Raw genomic sequence first — 18595 nt, 5'->3', positions numbered from 1 at the left:
CTATTTATTTGCCTTGGAATTGGACCCAAGGCCAGTCTCGTCAAGTTCATATATATATATGTGTACATACATACATACATACATACGTTAATTATCCACTGTCTAGATTTGTTTCGGATGACTTGTGACCCTTCATAAAGAATTTCTAACTTCAGTACAGTCTGGCCACAGTGGAACTGTCACTGCTTTTTTATCATTAAGGTGGCATCCGACAACATGACATATGAAAATCACTGTGGTGTGAAACTTTTTGGAAGAGGAACAAGGATGCAGAAGAGTGACACTATAGAGATCTGATGATCATAGTATTGTGCCCTAGTATTTCTAAGAGAACCAATCACTCTGATAGATGCCTCTAAAGACACCAGGGTGAGGGGCAGGGAGAGCGATGAAATACCCTAACTTCAGAAAGAGTGTACATGATGCAGAACCAGACAGCTCTGGAACTCAGTTGTTTTAAGGCTGCTTGTTACACACATCATACATCTGTTCCTGCTGAGACAGGCTTCTACAGTTGTATACTAGTGGCTTTGATGTTATTGTATACCATAATGAATTCCTTGGATGTCATGGGAGTTTGTGGAAAAAAACTGTCCCTCCAGTGTGACAGTGTAGGATAAGAAAGGAGGGGAGGGGTATTTTGAGAAGCACGGAGAACACAGAGCAAGCCAAAGCATGAGAGTGGTAAAGTTACAGCTTGTGTAAGGCATGAAATACAACCAAAACGGAAAAGGAACTGAGTCCACCAGGTACCAACTTGCCTGTAAGCATATGCCCTCCTGCTGATGGTCTAATATTCACAGAGTATCAAAAATGTTCAAGCCGAAATGCACAAGAACATTTGCCAGGAACACAGTCATCAAACACGTTGACCACCTTGGCAAACATCAACTCCAAAAAAGAGATGTCTCTTCAGAAGTTTAGCATACCCCGAAGGAACAGAGGCTTGACCAACCCTCCTTCCAGCAGCACAAGTCTTCAAGCTTTCCCAAGGACCTTGACTACATGTTTATTCAACCTCTACCAGGAAGCCACAGAGGAAGGGGACAGCTGAAGCACTGGGTCAAGCAAACATGTAAGACTTTTTGACCAGCATACTGTTCAAGCAATGAGTACATAGGAGTCACAGCAACTTAAATTGCTCTAACTGTAGGATGGAATTTTGAAAGTGGCATGAAGTTATGAAAGAATTATGCTACGTAATTTTATTTGGCAGATATAAACATACTTATGGGTATAGATAAAAAAAAATGTGAACTTACCAATTTAAGAACATCACTAATGATTCACTTGTGTGGCTAATTAATATTCCTGAAATTCTCAAATATTGTTTACTATATATAGTAAGATACTATATATAGTATAGTATAAATACTACAATTTATCCTGTACAAAGTTATATAACAAAAACATTTCAAATTATTCTTCAACTAATGAAGACCTTGGTGACCACTGTTTGCCATGAAGCATTTTCTGTCTGAAATGGGAGTTCTCTTTAGAAGTTTGGGTCATTTCAGACACCTTGATAAAACTTAAATAAAAAATGCAAATACAGTTCTATATTAATTATGCTGATCTCAGCTACTTAGAAATTCTGTTGACTTTAACAAGTAACAAATTGCCCTGTTCATTTCACTTCAACAAATACACAGTTAACTCCTTCAGTTTACCTAGGATGAGAAAAGTTGGAAAATATACAATATGAGTTCTTTCTTGGAATCTGTCATGCTTTGATTTGGATAGCAAGTCTCATGTATGGAAATTATAAGATGCCAAGGGTCTTTGCACATGCCTTCCTACCATCAATGCTGTGTCCCCAGGTTGGCTCAGGTTGGTTTTGGCAAATGGTGATGACTGTTACGTAAAGCTTAGGAACTCTAGCTGTACAACCGGTTGGTGTAAGATACCTATAAGATAGGCCAACCTTAAAAACTCCTCAAATGTTTCCCCCAGCGGAGCCATGATTCATAAGGGCATTCACTTTCTCAGGTAATCTAAACATATTTGTTTCACAGAAACGTTCAGCTCTCAGAACAATCCGAGACATCCGAGGTCTTCACGCCTTGTTTCATTTTCATTTCTTGCTCCTGAAGCGTGCCACAGACTTCCATACCTCCATCACAACCGATCAACACATTATCACAACTCCAAGGCTCTGCCTTGCATGTCCCTCCTAACTCAAGTGGGCAAGGCTCATTTTGCAAATGTGTTCCCAGTGGAAATGGCTCCAGTCCAGAAGGCTGTCTCCAAGCAACCCTCCTAATTTATACCACATACTTACCACATACACCCTGCTTTCACATTTGCCTATCCCCTCTTCAGCTATCCAATGAGAGCATTTTGGACACATTCAACAACTTTGACCAACACATTTGGGGATGTGCGATGTACTAGACACTCTTAGGAGCTACAGATGAAAGATAAAAATGTACTTCCCACCTTAAGAGCACACACAACCTCACACAAATAATGACTTGTCACAACTGCTCTGAAACAGCATTACTTATAGGGAAGGGAGTGTGAGGGGAAGTTAAGTCTACATGGTGGAGCAATGCAAGTTCACACAAAGTAGCCATGATGCAGGCTAGTCAGGGAGTCTCTAATCAGCCCAGCAATACATCAGTGGTTTTTCTTCTTCTTTGTTTTAGTGAACAGATGTTAAAGCATATGAGCCTAACAAGTTGTGAGTGTGTGGAGGGAGAGATGTCTCAGCAATGCTAAAATGTTTGTGAAGAAGCACACACTGAGAAGTGTGTCTGTTTCTCAAATTTAACTTCGTTTTTCCCTGCTAGTGAGGAATATCTCATACACTAAACTGAGGAAGCAACATCACAGATGTTAAGTTAAGCAAATGTGCCTCTCTTCTGACTACACAATAATGCCCCCATTCCTCAGAACTGGGCCTGTCTGTAAGAATACTCTTATCAATGTCACTGCAACAAGCAAAGGAGAGGCTCCCAGGGATACTGCAGAGATTCCTGATGGCAGCACTTATAACCACACCTTTTGCAATGGCTGTGCTATGTAGCCAACCTTAAATGTAAGCAACAGAGCAATGGACAAGGAAATGTGCTTCACATACACAATAAAAATTTTCAGCTGTTAAGAAGCCAAATTTGTGTCGTTTATAGGAAAACATACAACTGGGATATTCGTGTTACGTGAATGAAGGCAATCTCACATAAATATTGTACATTTTCTCTTGGTTGTGGTTACTTCATTTTATATAGATACAAAAAAATCATGTACACGAACAATACAAAAATAAAAGTAAAAAAAGTTTAGGAAGACAGGGGAAGCTAATAGGAGAAATGCGCAAGAAAAGGGAGAACAGAATTACACTCAACTGAAATGGAAATTTCTGGTTTCTTTGAGGACTCAGTTATGTCATGTGACGTTAGCCGAAGCAGACACGGGAGTGAGGATGTTTTGCTGAAGCAGACAGGTGAAAGGACGGGTGATGATTAGAATGAGTGTAAATATAACCCCACAGTGTGATGGAGCTCTTGCATTAGTTCGCCTTGATCCGCTTCACTAGTCTTTGCTGAAGACTGTCTTGAATTGGTTTGCCTTGTACAGTGTTGCTGAATCTTTGCTTTCGTGACTTCATAGAGAGTAATTCACCAAAGAACTTCTTGTGAAATTCCTGGGGCTTCTTCCCATTCAGCAGAGCTTCTCGGTTTCTTGCGGATGGAACTGCCTCTGCTGGTTCATGTTTGGTGTTTGCTGAGTGAATTGGACTGCCGCTGCTGATTCGTGTTTGATGTTTTGATAGTGGGCTGGACTGCTGACAACGAAGATTGGAATAGCCCCCAAAGAACTATTTCCAAGCATGTCCACAACCCCCCCCCCGTTTCCTATTAACCTTTCTTTTCCCCTACCTCTGGTAGGTGGTAGGCTAGCAGGGATGTTAAAGCACCTTTATTAAACCAGGTTGTGAAAACTCTAAGCCTATGCTCAGCATGCAATGTGGACATTCACATTGTATGGAAACTAAATGAACAGACAGGAAGGCTCCCTATTAAGGTACTTCTAGTGTCAAAATACACCTTATCTATAATCCCACACACTTCTTTGTTAGTTATCTGGGACTATAATAAAACTCTGGCATTGAACTTAGAATAGGAGTAGTCCTCCTAAGCCCAGACTATCTGAATCTCTAGGCATTCATTAGAACTTGGTGATGAACCAAAACTCTGAAGGAAGCAAATGAAACAAAAGCTTGTGAGTGTTAGGTAATGCCATTTGCCGACTTCGCCTTCACTGAACACAAAGTTCCTGAAGTTCCTATGAGAACGTATCCTAACTGTTAAGGGAAATGCCTAGCAGATATCACCTGCACTGGTGACATGGGCTTGGGTACCATCTCACCTTCGGTCCTCGGACCCGGGCGGTTTTCCCCATCAGCTTTTCATCATCGATTTCACACTGTTCCAGAAGATCTAGAAGATCTTCCTCCTTCAAAACATGATTAAAATGATGATCACTAAAAGTATAGAGACTTTTTACACGGTCATTAATCTCTACAAGTTGGTGTACAGTGGTTATTCTAGAACCTATGCAGTGGTGATTACTCCAATCAAAGAAAGAAATGGTAAAGGCAAAGGCTTCAAGAAACTTTACCAAAATCTGGGGATAAACATAATACACAGCTGAAGTATGTGTGCAATCATCATAAGCAAGTATGTCCTTCCTAGCATACTACTAAAATCTCAGAATACCCAACTGTGATAAATCAGCTTGCTAGACACTAAGACATGTAAAGCTCATGCTTGTCCTCCAGACTTCCTCCCATTAATTATTCCTATATTGATTAGTACAATTTAATAGTAAAACATGACACAGAAAATGAAGAGTGGCCAAGAGTTTCATTTAGAAAGCATTTAATGCTAGAAATTTGTTTAATGGGTACCACTTAATGAAGTTGATATTTTTACAACCTTATGAAATATTGTAGTTCAATGCCTATTACTGATAGAGGAAATCTCTAAGCATTCTAATAGCCTTCTCTTATGAGCCTCTGAATTTATTTTGAAATCAAACTCTAAGACCATCCACCAACATTAGAAGTTGAGTAAACCTGCACAGCTGCACTGACAGATAGGATCAACAACCTCAGTGAGATCCAGACCTCATCCCTGACGAAACTATGCTCACATATCGTGACTTCTACTTCAAAAACTCCTTAAAGTTTATTGAAGAAACCAGGAGTCACAGCTCACAGTCGAAATGCATTCCAACCGAGGAAAGACAGCTATAAAAATGCCAAAAAGCCTCTGGCTCTGATGCACTGGACATCATCATTAGGAACTCAAAACTAATCTCATGGAGTCTAATTTTATTCAGAAGAAAAATCATAATGAACAATATTTTCATACTAAAAACTCCAGATGAACTAAACAGCCATATATTTTAAAAGAGAAAGCTACATGTGAACAAAGCGCAAAGGAGTCCAATTCTCCAGAAAGAGTTAGGTTCCTCTCTAGAGACCAGACAGCAGTGGTCACTTTTGACTTTGGGATCCTCCAGCACATCTGGGCAAAGATGGACAGAGACAAAGCCATCATAGATGAATTCTGCTGAGTTAAGACTGTCACCTTGAGATATGATCAGGATGATATATTAAGAGTCCTAGCTAGCTTGTCTGTTGAGAGCATGCAAAAAATTCAGACAGTCAGGCAGCTTCTAAGTGTTCTCCAGATGTGCCAACAGCATAGCTAATTGCCTAGACACGTGAGTGAGGCCACCCCAACATTCTAAATTGCCTAGACACGTGAGTGAGGCCACCCCAACATTCTAGCCACAGCTAAATGCAAACGTGTCTCCCCTCCACAATCCGCTGCAAAGTCCAACCAATGCAGGAGGCCACGCAGCTGTCACCTGTCAGGGCCACACAATAAGCAAATAAATGCAGTGATCTGTTATACTCCAACAGAACCAGGAGACCCTGCACAACGAAAAGGGGGGAGGGAAGGTGGAAAGGCACGGGGAGATGGACAGAGAAAGAGAAAGAAAAATGAGAGAGGAGGAAAGAGGAGAGAGGAGGAGGACACAGTAATAGAGATGGGGAAATGAAATGGGTAAATGAAGAAAGACATGGGGGTGCGCTTTTGGGTAAGATTTCTAAGATATGGCCTTGCTCTGGAGCCCAGACTGTCCTTCATCTCATTAGGCCATCAAGTCACAGTCTCCAGCTGCCTCAGTCTCCCAGCTGCTAGGAAGGCATGCCTGTGCTCTCACACTGAAATGAGGGATGGAATCTTAATTGTTCTTCTTTGCCAAGTCTATGTAGCATCACAAAAAACTATTACAGTTTTAGCTATAATTAAAAGGAGAATGTCACAAGCCACTGGATTACCTCAATGGATTTCCCTATCCAGTTTCATACATAAATTTATGTCAGAAAGCCTTTTATTATAATGAAATTACAACACAGTATCCGAATTATCTGCCTGAAGTTTGTCCTGTATGCATCTTCTTGATGGAATCACTTGGTTAGGTCTGAAATGTGACCACCTCTTAAGAATAGCATCAATAGCGTCCTAAAGTTAAAGTGTTTCTATATGTAAGACTCAGCTGGCACCCACCATGTGCGTGCGTGCGTGCGTGCGTGCGTGCATGCATGCAGAAATATGTGTAGATGTGTATGTTTGTGAGTGCACTGGTGTGTTTATATGTATATATATATATATGTGTGTGTGTGTGTGTGTGTGTGTGTGTGTGCATGCTTGTGCGTGTACCTATGTATATCTGAATGTGCATGTGGGCATATATATGTATATGTCTTTGTGTATTTCTGTATGCATGCGTGTGTATGCTTGTGTATCTCTGTATGCATATGTGTGTGCACATGTGTATATATGCATGTGTCTGTGGGCATGTGTGTATGCTTGTGTGCATGCATGTTTGTGCATGTTCATGTGTGTATATTTGCATGTATGTCTTTATGCATGCTTGTGTATGTACATGTGTGTATGTGCATGTGTGTGTTTGTGTATGTCTATTCACATGCATGTGTATGTGGTGTATATATGTTCGTGTGTATGTCTATGTGCATGTATGTGTGTACCTGTGTTTGTATGTGTGTATTTGTGTGTACAGAAGTCAGTAAGGGTTCTGTATCTATCACTCTACCTTATTCCCTTGAGACAGAGTCTCTCCCTGAACCTGAGCCAGGCTGGCAGCTGGCAATGCCCAGGGATCCTCCTGTCTGTGCCCCATAAAGCACTGGAGTTACAGAAGTATGTGCACTTACAACCAGCTTTGTACTTGGCTGTAGAGGATTTGGAGTCAGGTCTTCATGCTTAGACAGCAAGCACTTCTACCCACTGAGCCATAGCCTCAGCCTAAGATGGGTTCTTTCCTAAGGACACAGAGGTTGGCTCGCCCCTTTTCTCTATGTGAACACTCATCCTCTCACCCGCATCTTCTTCAGGGGATTGTTCAGTTCACGCTGGAATGAAGCTGCTCTTCCTGAAAGGAAGGTCTGGAAGGCGACAGCCAGCAAACCCTCGTACTTCTCAAGCAGTGCTTTATCTTCGGGGGGATAAATTCTCCTACAGAAAAGAAAATCAGAAAAAAACCAATTTGCTTACCAGAATCTAACACAATTCAGTAGTTAAGATCACCAGTTTAGAAAACTGTTGCCCGCCTCCCTGCTCTGGGCCAAGTAGGTGCTTGAAACAGACATGGATGAGTAAAGAGGAGGCCCAAGTATCCATCTGCTATGCTGCTTAACATTTATGTAGACAAGTTCCACTCAAGTGTTTGAAGAATGGTGTTTGGACAAGCTGGTGAAATATTGAACTTTGAGAGAAAGTGTCCTAGGGACCTGGGATAATGCAGAAGTATTTATGTATCAATGTATGTATTACGTATGTCAGGTTGCATATACTCGTCTGAACGATCTTTTGGGGTGAGAAAATGAAAACAGAATGGAGGCAGAATGGAGAAAGTCCCTTCACCTCTCCTTGCTGCTATGGTGGTGTTGGTGCCAGGAAAGAATGTCTACCAGGAAGGGTGAGAAAATCTGCGCCCCTCCCCTACCCTCCGCTAAATCCTCATGTGGCCATGCCAGGCCGGGAGGAGGGATATCTTTCCAAGAATATTAAGGGGTCTCTTTCTGTCCTGTCCAGGGGTATTTTGTGAAGATCACGCATACCCTCTCTCCCACATCCACCCAGATCCCTCAGACACTTTCTTTGTGTTGTTAAGGAAGTACAGCAGCCACTAGAAACTGCCAGAAAGAGTGCGAGAAAACCTGACTTCTGCTTTTCTTAAAATATTACATAGTGACCAAGGAAAGTCACAGGAAAGGTTGGTTAAAAACCTCCCTAGACAGAGCAGAAGCTGGACCAGCCAATAGGAGCTCCCTCAAGCCAGAGCCATCTACCTGCAGACACCCTTTCATGTCCTGAAACATAGTGAGTGAGAAGCTGTTTCTAATGAAGAAAGCTCAGCACTTAAAATAAAAACAAAACAAAACAACAACAACAACAAACTGGCAGTGCTGTCTACCTGTAATTCCCCATATGTCGGTTTTCATGCTCTTCCCGTGAAACCTGCTTTCGTACTTGAAGGAGTCTCTCTTTCTAAAAATGAACAGATTTTTATAAAAATTATGCTAGGCCATGCAGTTGAAACTGTAAGGAGTTGTTAAAATGTTCACACCAGGCTGGGGTGTGGAAGGAGCTGTTAAAATGTTCACACCAGGCTGGGGTGTGGCTTGGCGGCAGAGCACTTGCCTAGCCCAGGGTTGTTATGCACCACAGCACAAGTCAGAATAAAAATAAGCCAAGACAGCAAGCCCAGCGCCCATACCAACTCTTCTTTCCGCCTCTCCAGTTGGTGCCTCTGCTGTTCCCAGTCGGAGGAGCCTGGCGAAAGCCTTCTTGTTGGGTTTTGACCATATAGCCTCCTCTGAGCCTCCGCTTTCTGTTTGGCCAAGTTTTTCCTTTTATCGCTGGTCCTGAAATGTAAAACACAAGCCCATAACTCTCACTTCAGAAAACTTCTGATGGTATCCCTCTGAGAAGGAATGAGGAAACACGCTGATCAAGGAATGAAGTAGTTAAGTTTATATCTTCACAGACATTCTGTCCATCTAACCATCAGTAAGGGGACTCTGTACAGAAGAGTAATGGCTATTTCTGGTCGCCAACTTGACTATATCTGGAATGAACTACAATCCAGAATTGGAAGGCTCACTTGTGATCCAGATCTTGAGGCAGGGAGATACAAGTTTCTGACCTGGATGGAGATCTTGAGGCATAGTGGCTATGAATCCCAGGAAACTAAGGCAAGGAGATCTCTGAGTTCAAGGTCATCTAGGACAAAGCAAGTCCCAGATCCAGGAATGGTGGTACACACCTTTAATCCGGGCCACACCTTCTGCTAGAGACTTACATAAGGACATTGGAAGTAGGAAAATTCGCTCTTCTTCGCCTGCTTGCAACTTGGGACTAAGCAACTGCTAGATCCTTGGACTTCCATTCACAGCTGACCATTGTTGGGAGATGAACTACAGACTGTAAGTCATCGTAACGAATCCCCTTACTCTATAGAGACTACTGATAAGTTCTGTGACTCTAGAGAACCCTGACTAACACAGGAAGGTAGTACTTTAGAAAATACCAAGAGATGGAAATCCTGCATGTCTTAAGATCCCAGGGCCTCTGCTTTCATAGTTCATCCTAGAAATGCAACGTCTATAGTCTTTGGTGAATTAAATACTGAATCTGTCTCCCCCTCTCTTAAACGTAAGCAACACTGATGTGTTTCGTTTGTACCCCTGGACTTAATCTAGGTAATTGACAAATGTGTCTCTCTTCCTTTTACCAATCTGTTTTCTTTACGCTCTGCTACACCGAGCAGCCTTTAGTACATTTCCAGACAGGTCTGAAACCCTAGCAAGTGTCAGCATTTGAAAACTGACTCCACATCCTTCCCATTGTTTTGCTCAACTGTAAACATTTAGCAACAACTCTCCAGGGTGTAGAGAAGAAGTCCCATGCTAGGACCCTTGCCTCTGCACCTCCCCCTTCTCTCCCCTCCCTCCCGTGTGGAGCCGGACTGAGTCTGAGACTTTTCTTCGCCACCACAGTTGCAGCACGGTAGAATCCAGGAGAAATTGAAAAGCAAAATAAATACTGCCCTCAGCCACAAAGGCGTAGCAGAACAAAGCCAACCACAGCCCTCGTCCCTAATCTTAGACACTGTCACAGCTTCTGTTGCTGTTACTCTGACACGGATGCCAATCACAGGGGAAAGACGGATGCTGTCTGCCCAGTCTGAAGAAGGAAGAGTCGTGTAAGCTATAAGGGTCCCGCTGAACTCATTAAAGATTGCTTTTCCAAAGCAAAAGCTCTGGGAAAAGGACAGATGTAAAGTGAGGGACAAGACAGATTTCTGATGTTAGTGACTAGCGACTAGGAATATTTCCATTCCAATAATGACTGCGAGTCCAGCTGGCTATGCTCAGTGGAAAGAAAATTTCCAGGGCTGAGATAGATATTTATCATCGTCATCATCATTATCATATTTAAGATTCCAGGTTTTTCTAAAACGATCATTCACACATAGCAGAGACAAAAGGAAAAATAAGAGAGAGAAGAATAAAAAGGGAAGGTGGGGGAGGGACACGGGGAAGAAGGACCTTTTTGGTTTTCTTTTTAGTGGTGTGGCCTTTTATTAGGGAAAAAAAAAAAAAGCCTAGAACCAAGCAGTGAAGCCTGCCAACAGAAGCCCCGAAGCATCAGAATTCCTCTATTACATATCCTGCAGGGAGACGGCCTCTGTGCAGCTCAGCCAAGTGGACACAGGTGGTGCCTCCTGGCTTTTGTGTCATCTTAATAATAAAGCTGCTATAGGCGAAGTGGGGGTGGGGGGGAGCTTGGAATGTCTCTCCTTCTGCTCCCATCAGAGCTGTAAACAAATGCATTTCCTTTTTCTAACTCTCATCTGCAGGGTGGATCAGCAGACCCAGCAAGCAGGGGACCCTGGGTTCTGCTGCAGCAGGTCACCCCAGTGCTGCATGCACACCTGAGTGGGTAGGGCTAAGACGGTGGTGGGATCTCAGTTACTATCGTCTTTTCCCATTCTGGTTAGTAGGAATACGGCCAATGCAAAGTTTACTCTTGCAATGCTATAAATGTAGGCACAAGTTAGTCCTACTGACTCTTACTTCTTTAAAGACCAGAATAAATTGAGGCACAGGCTTGACGGTTGACTTTTATTTAGCATCTTAACCAACAGTTTTTTTTCCCTTCAACTATGTCTGCACATTGACCTAAGAAGTTGAGTTGCCCACTCTTTTCACTCTTCCTCCCACCTTACTTTGAGAGTCTCTCCGGGGCTTTCTCTACCCCTTTGCTTCAGCTATGGTGTGTCCTGCGCTAGTCACAGCAGATGCGTGAAGATGCTCTACCCTCCTAAGTCCTCAACAACGCATTGCCCAGACTGCAGGGCTCTTCTCCCTTTGTCTTCCAATCCAGATTCTACCCAACACTCTCCGCACTAGCTACGGCCCAGGAGGTCTGCAAACAGACAGGGTCCACTGCCCTTTTGGAGGTGACAGTCTAGCCAGGATGGGAGCTACGATATAAACCAGCATACAGGGTACAACGTGGTAGAGAAGTGCTGAGGTTAAGAAGGGGAAGTTTGGCTTGAACTAGGCTTTAGGAGAAGGGCCGACATAAAGGTAGTTGATATGTATGCTGTGGTGTATGGTATGTGGCCCCAGAGGTCCACATGCTGGGAGCTTGTTCTCCAACCTAACATACTGAGATTTAACAGACCCTTTAAGAGGAAGACTTTAGAGAGAGGTGATTAGGTGAAGTGCTACATCTGTGCATGGATCATTGATGCATTTCTTGAAAGACTGGGCTAGTTCTGAACGGAATTGTGTCTTAGGGACTGAATGAATTGCAGTCAAAGCTGGCTGTCCATAAAACACACCAGCCTCCCGTCTGCCTCACCATCTCACACCTCACCATCTCACACCCCGCCATCTCACACCTCGCCATCTCACACCCCGCCATCTCACACCTCGCCATCTCACACCCCGCCATCTCACACCCCGCCATCTCACACCCCGCCATCTCACACCTGCTCTTCCTCCTCTCCCCAGATAAGAAGACGCAGCGTGAGGTCCTCACAAGAAGCCGAGAAAAAGCAAGCAAGCATATCCTTGGGCATTCAGAACTGTGAGACAGATATACCTATCTTCTATATAAATTCTTCAGTTTAGGGTAACTTGGTTATAGATTTGCTATAACAAAAGGAAAAGTAGAATAATTCTACTCCAATTACACCAAGGACTTGGGCCTGTGTTTACTACAAGTGTTGACTCTTTGCTGGGGCTTGCTGACCCTGCCCTGGAAGAGGAACATGAAGGCCTAAGTGGCAGCCATGGAGCTGGCAATGTTCAGTTATTCATCACGAAGAAAGAAGGGGAAGAGGACTGCATCCCACCGCTATGACTGTCACAGGAATGGTGGCCCTTAGCAGATGACTGAGCAATGGGACACTTTCTGTCTTCACCATGGTCCACACACTGTCCTGTGAGTCCAGTCTGGTGTGTGCCATGCTCTGGCAGCACTCGGGTACCTGAAGACCGGGACTGGGACTGCTCTGTTCCCCGGCGTCTTTGTCACGTTGAACGCGTGGCCCTTCAGGATATGTAAGCAAACCATTCCTGTTTGTTATAATACCAAATGGCATGTAAAAAAGCACATCGTCAACTCTACATGAAGTAGGCTTTTTCAATGTCCAGTAAATACCTGTGTTTATATTTAACATTTGTCGGTTGGGGGCATACATGATTACCAGCAGCACAAGATAAATATGACTGAAGGAAAAAAAACTGAGGTCAGCTCATACTTAAGTTAAATATGAGACACATTATCCATTTGTTCATTCACTTCCTTGTTGATTTAGTACATGTTTATAATCACAGGCTAGGCAAAAAGAATAATAATAATAATAATAATAATAATAATAATAATAACAGAAAAATGCAGCATTCACCACCAGCAGCATTCACAGTCAGCGGACAATGACGAATGCAGGATCTGGGCTCCAGACAGGGCCCGAGCCGACAGAACGCCCATCTCACACCCCGCCATCTCTCAGTCTGTATGTCACTTCATATGTACATGGTTCATGGACTCCAGTGTCTGTACTCACAAGAATGAGTGAAATTGACACAGAAAAGAGAGAAATGAGACAAAGACACAACAGAGGGTAGGAAGCAAGGGAACAGGAGGTAAAATGGCGGGAGATGAAGAGCCAAGATCAATGAGTGTGGCCAAGTGCCAGAGAGGCACAGAGGACCTATGCCCGAAGCAGCAGACAAGTGTCAGAGAGGCGTGGAGCAGTAGAGTATTAAATGCTCAGACCTGTAGCCCATGAGCTAGTCCTAAGTGAAAAACGAGCATTTCCTTTAACCTAATCTAATTCACAAATATTTTAAACCTGGGGGCTCGTGGAACAGTGGTTGTCTTCTCTGGATTCAGTCTTTATGACTGTGGTAGAAGACTCCCAGAGGATGAAAACCTTTATGCGAGAACTTGAGCACAACACAGCTCAGTCTTCTCTGATTGCAGGAGAAAGGAGTTTCTCATTTGCTCTCATTTGTTCCACACACAGGGCCTGAGCAGAGCCCACGTAACACCATTTTCTCTGTAGATCACAAGCCTCGTGCTTCAGAATAGTGTCTGAGTCTGGACTGGCACAGATGAGTTCCCACACCCTCTGCCTGGGCTTCCACATCCACAGCCACTGGGGTAGAGCTTCCTGAGCTCCCCTCTTCTGAACTTCTTTCACATGAAAGCACACAGGCTGAAGATTGGACTCGGAGTCAGAGACGCGGGCGAGCCGGAGGGAGACGACTGTAGCGGGATCTGAGAAAGCTCTAACTTCGAGGAGCATGTGTCAAATTAGAACTTAACCAGGCCCAGGAGAGACAGCACAGAGCAGAGCAGAGCAGAAAGGAAGAAATGGCGTGACAAGCCGTGTGCAATACAGACTCTGAAAGATGGGAAGATGAACTCAAGTCAAAATAAAGGTTGTTATAGTAGAGGATGCTCTCTGAGTTATAAATGGCAAGGAAACACATCTGCTTCGAGTAGGGGAGCTGACAAACCATGAGCAAGAATGGGCTGAAGATGTGGGGAAAACAATGAGATAACTGTCAACCTAGCACAGCTTGGAGAAGATGGGGAAGTATTAAGATACAGGAGCTATATACACAGCTGTGTGACAGAAGCTCAGCCTTGCATTGCAGAAGTTCAGCCACGGTCTTTAGCAATATTCTTTTTTTTGGGGGGGGGGTTCTAAGAAGAAAGACAAATACTTAAAGAGAAAAAAAGCTCCTTCTGGTAGTTGAATGGGAACACAGAGCATTCTGGAGTCATACGTCAGTTCTGCCCATATGAAAATTAAGTCTGTAATACAGAGCACAAGGCAAGAAGTCCCTGTTGTTCCTGATTTAAGTCACTATGATGTGCTCAGCACAAAACCAGCTCAGAAACACACTTGCTGTGCGCTGTGGAACCCTCCACGGAAGAGGGAAGACAGGTGTGCAACACACGTGTGCTCTAAGTATTAAAACCTGTACCGCGTCCTGTGGAGAACATGAAGATACACGTGGAAGAAGCTCCATGCTCATAGCTTTAGAAATTTCTTACCCCTTAAATTATCTGACCTCTGAAATGACCAAGAATATCCACAGATAATTTCTGAGTCAGTATCATCATTTGCAAATCTAAAGATACACCAGGGATATCCATAAGGTGAATGTGTGGTGCTGTTATAGTCAAAAACTTCATGTAAAAAGTATAGCTGATATAATCTAAACTCGTGGCCTGGGTAGGCACAATGACCACTGGAAAACTAAAAATGCAGACACATGCATCATCAGACCAGCAACAGAAGCCATGTGCAGATGTCCAGCCAGACTTCATGGCCTTCCCTTGTCAAGCCTTTCGAGGAAAAACCAGATCTCAATAGCAACTGCTAAATGCTAGCAAAGATTTTAAATCAAAAGATTCTTTAACATATTCTATAACCCTTCAAGAGGTCTTGAGTGGTGATAAAAATGAGCTAGGCATAAAATCCCTGGTCAATCATCAGGGCCCTCGAGTCAGGTGCCATGAGCTGTGTTTCTCAAGGCAAAAGTCTGGCACACAGCACAGAGTGGCTAAGTTAAATAGATTTCTCTCTCTCTTCTTTTTCCCTTGATGACACAGGTTTGCTGTATGTATCCAAAGCTGGCTTCAAACCCACAATCTTCCTGTCTCCGTGATAATGGGTCAAAGCCTTTCCTGTGTGATAGCATTTCAAATAGCTGACTCGGTGGCTCTGAGCCCTCCAAGCAACTCGCCCCTGCCCCAGCATGTCTCCCCTCAAATCTTTCTTCCCACTCTGTCCGTCATCTCACTGAGCAATGACATATTTTCTTTTTGTACAGAAGCCAGAGAGGAAAGACCCACGAAGTTAGGAATCCATGATTACGATTTACTGAGTGGCTCTGTGCTCAACTTTCCTTCAAGGAGAAGGAAGGCAAGTCAGAGGGTCTCCTACCACACCAACACCAAGCCAACCTTGTACTTAGAGTAAATTCTGTGATTTAATGCAGAAGCTTAGAATTGTATAGGGCAGCAAAAGTGTGGGACCGGGAAAAGCAGTCTGTGTTTTGGTTGAGCGAGTCCTAACTTTAGGAGACCCAGTGAAAGATTTCACGAAGGACGGAAACAGCGGAGACACGGATAGCTGATTCCACAAGCCCTCCAACTCCACTAGCCTGTGCTATCAATCGCGTAGACAATGCCCCAAGCTCCCAGCATTCTGGCTGGACTCTACCCCCACAGTCATCTGACTACAGTCAGGTATGCTCCGCCCCCACAGACAGATAGCCCAGCCCACCATATAAGGGGCAGTTTACCCCCTCCTTTTCTCTTCTTCTCCTCTCTTCTCTCCTCTTCTCTTCCTCTTCTTCTCTCCCTCCCCTCTTAGCCTCTTCTTATCTTTACTTTCTCCTCCTACCTTCCCCCTCTCCATGCAGGCCACATGGATATGGCCGGCCCCTACTTTCCTATCTCTTCTCTCTCATTTTTATAATAAAACATCTTACAACCATGCATTGTCCCCTTTCAACTAGACGCGCTGTGTGGACCTGGCGCTTACAGCCCGAGACCAGACCTCGCCCACTTGCACCGGACGTGCCCGAACCATCTGGCGGCAGCTTCCTGCCTCTGTCCTCCCTCTCCCTTCAGCCTCAGGGCGGACTGAGCCACTCTGGGGCCCCCAATTCGTTCTCAGCTCCTCTATGGTGTCCAGCGTCGCCTGCGACTCTCAAGGAGCTAGAACCTGTCAAGGAACCCCGCAGCTGTCTCCCTCTGTTCCTTGCCCGGACTGGTATCCCGTGGCTTCACGAAGCTAAACACCCACCCGGCGGGACAGAGAGCGGAGACAGACACTCAGTCCACAGCCCAGAGTATCGGACCTCTGGCAGGACCTGAGTCATCCTTTCCAATCCCTTTTGCTCCGCCAACGCCTGGCGGCGCCCCAGTGCCCAGCACAGTAGAGCGCACCGCCCGGCTCACTACCTGCAGCAAGCGCTGCAGCCAACACAAAAGCAGAGGGCACAGGGAAATAAACAGGCGTTTTAAAACAACGTGGGTTTGCAGAATGGAATGAAGAAAGCAGAAATGAAAAAAAAAATACAAAATATAAGAGATTCACAATGCAAAACCAGTTTCTCATGTGAGTGCCTTATCTGTGCCAAAGGTGGGGGACCTTAGCAAGAGGGGGAAAGGCTCCCTTGATGTGTGTGGGACCCCAGTGAGTATGGGAAAGACTCACCTGGTGTTTGAGGGGCCCCAAAGATTAAGATCAAGCTCACCCAATGTTTGGGGACACTGCAGCAAGCAGGGAAAAGGCTCATTTGGTGTTTGAGGGACCTCAGTAAGCAGGAGACAGGCTCACCTGATGTTTCGGGGAACCTAGCAAGCAGAGGAAAGTTTCACCTGAGGTTTGGGGGACCCCAGCGAGTGGGAAGATGCCTCACCTGATGTTCAGCAGCTTCAGTGCATTCAGCAGAACCCCTCTTTTAACATCATAATCTATTTTCTGATCAGTTCCAAAGCTTGGGGCTCGATTAATCTGAAATTTACAGAGAAAACAATGAGTTTGGTTGAATGTTGGAGATCAATACGTAATCCAGTCATGTTTCTTAAATGTAGGTGAGATTTCCAGTCATGAATCTCTGAGCTCTGTATGGAAGATGCTCCGGGCCTCATCGCCACACCTGTTTTTTCTATTACCCTAGGGCAAAGAACTACAGAAAACCACCAACAAGCACCTGCTTTCCCACCCACAGGCTTAGTGTTAATTGCCAGCGTTACCTGAACCACTCTCTTCAACCACTGGCCCATCCCATCGAGCCCTAGGAAAGTTAAATGCAACTTACCTTGTAAGTTGGAGAGACCCATAATAAAGGTATTGCCAACATAGTAATAGCTACACATGTGTGTTTGCTTAGGATGCAGGAACCACCAGCTCCCTCTTCACCACCCAAGGTCTTTCTGATGAATTCTATTGCTTCCTAAAATACAAATTTGGTTTCTCTCTTCCTAGCTCAATAGTGACTCACTACCCTCCATTTCTGCAAGGATTGGGTCAATCACTCGGAAAGCAATCCTAACAACACACTGGACACAATTTTCCATCCTGAAAATGTTTTCAATGCTTGGAAATGTCTTAAGTTTGCCAATCACTGTCCAGATTCTAAATAGCTAGCCATTCTCTCCTTCAGACACAGCCCACTTTACTCCACAGGGTGGCGCCAGAAGGTCTCTGACACTGCAGGTTGGCAGCAAAAGGAAGAGCAAGCTCTCACCCAGGTCTCAACCACCAACCAAAGACTGCACATGGAGGGGTCTGATTGTTCAGGCAGCGCGTGTATAGTAGAGGATTGCAAATTCAATCATCAATAGGAGGAGTGGACCTCGGCCCTGTGAAGGTTCTGTGCCCCAGTGTAGGGGAATGCCAGGGCCAGAAAGTGGGAGAGGGCGGGGTGGCAGGCATGGGGAAGTGGGAGGTAACAGGGGTTTGTTTTTGTTGTTTTTGTTTGTTTCTTTGTTTTTTGGAGGGGAAACTGGGAATGGAGAAATTTACATGTAAATAAAGAAAATATCTAAAAGAAAAAAAAACGGTACATTTAAGAATGTGAACATGCAAAATATCCACTACTCACAGTCAGCAATGCTATGGGGTTTGTTATTAATGATTCTGAGCTGAGTAAGGTATAAACAATGAAGGATAAGGAATAAAAAATGTGTTTATTAAGAGGTTTAAAAAAGTATGCAGAATCCAATTGTTCAGTAAGCTGTAACTTAGCAAGTTAATGGCAAGTGTCTGTGAGCGAATGCCTTTTACAAAGGTTACGTCACATTCTATAAACTTCTTATTCCCAGAAATCCTTTCATTTCCTCCTCATGAAACATGAGTGCCTTCATTTTTCTACCCATCAAGGATAAATGACCAGAACAGGAGCAGAGGAAAAGAAAACAGGTAGGAAATGAGTCCAGGGGTC

At 44.2% G+C, this 18595-nt stretch overlaps 1 protein-coding gene across 8 annotated transcripts in view; it reads right to left on the bottom strand.

The window, feature by feature from the left end:
- Window positions 1-18595, bottom strand: part of Ttll7 (tubulin tyrosine ligase like 7) — a 136221-nt gene that overhangs the window by 51851 nt on the left and 65775 nt on the right. For all 8 annotated transcript variants that reach the window (XR_004119896.1, XM_031375789.1, XM_031375787.1 and 5 more), the window contains 5 exons: window positions 17069-17163; window positions 8821-8968; window positions 8518-8591; window positions 7421-7556; window positions 4372-4458 (listed from right to left, as the gene is read on the bottom strand). Coding sequence is in view for 7 of the 8 variants with exons in the window: in XM_031375789.1 (XP_031231649.1) it covers window positions 4372-4458; window positions 7421-7556; window positions 8518-8591; window positions 8821-8968; window positions 17069-17163 (540 nt within the window). In the remaining variant the exon portion in view is untranslated. The remainder of the gene's footprint in view (window positions 1-4371; window positions 4459-7420; window positions 7557-8517; window positions 8592-8820; window positions 8969-17068; window positions 17164-18595) is intronic.

This window comes from Mastomys coucha, unplaced genomic scaffold (genome assembly GCF_008632895.1).
Source record: "Mastomys coucha isolate ucsf_1 unplaced genomic scaffold, UCSF_Mcou_1 pScaffold16, whole genome shotgun sequence".
Classification (NCBI taxonomy): domain Eukaryota; kingdom Metazoa; phylum Chordata; class Mammalia; order Rodentia; family Muridae; genus Mastomys; species Mastomys coucha.
Note: the sequence above shows the minus strand (reverse complement) of the source record. Positions and strands in the feature narration are given on the sequence as shown.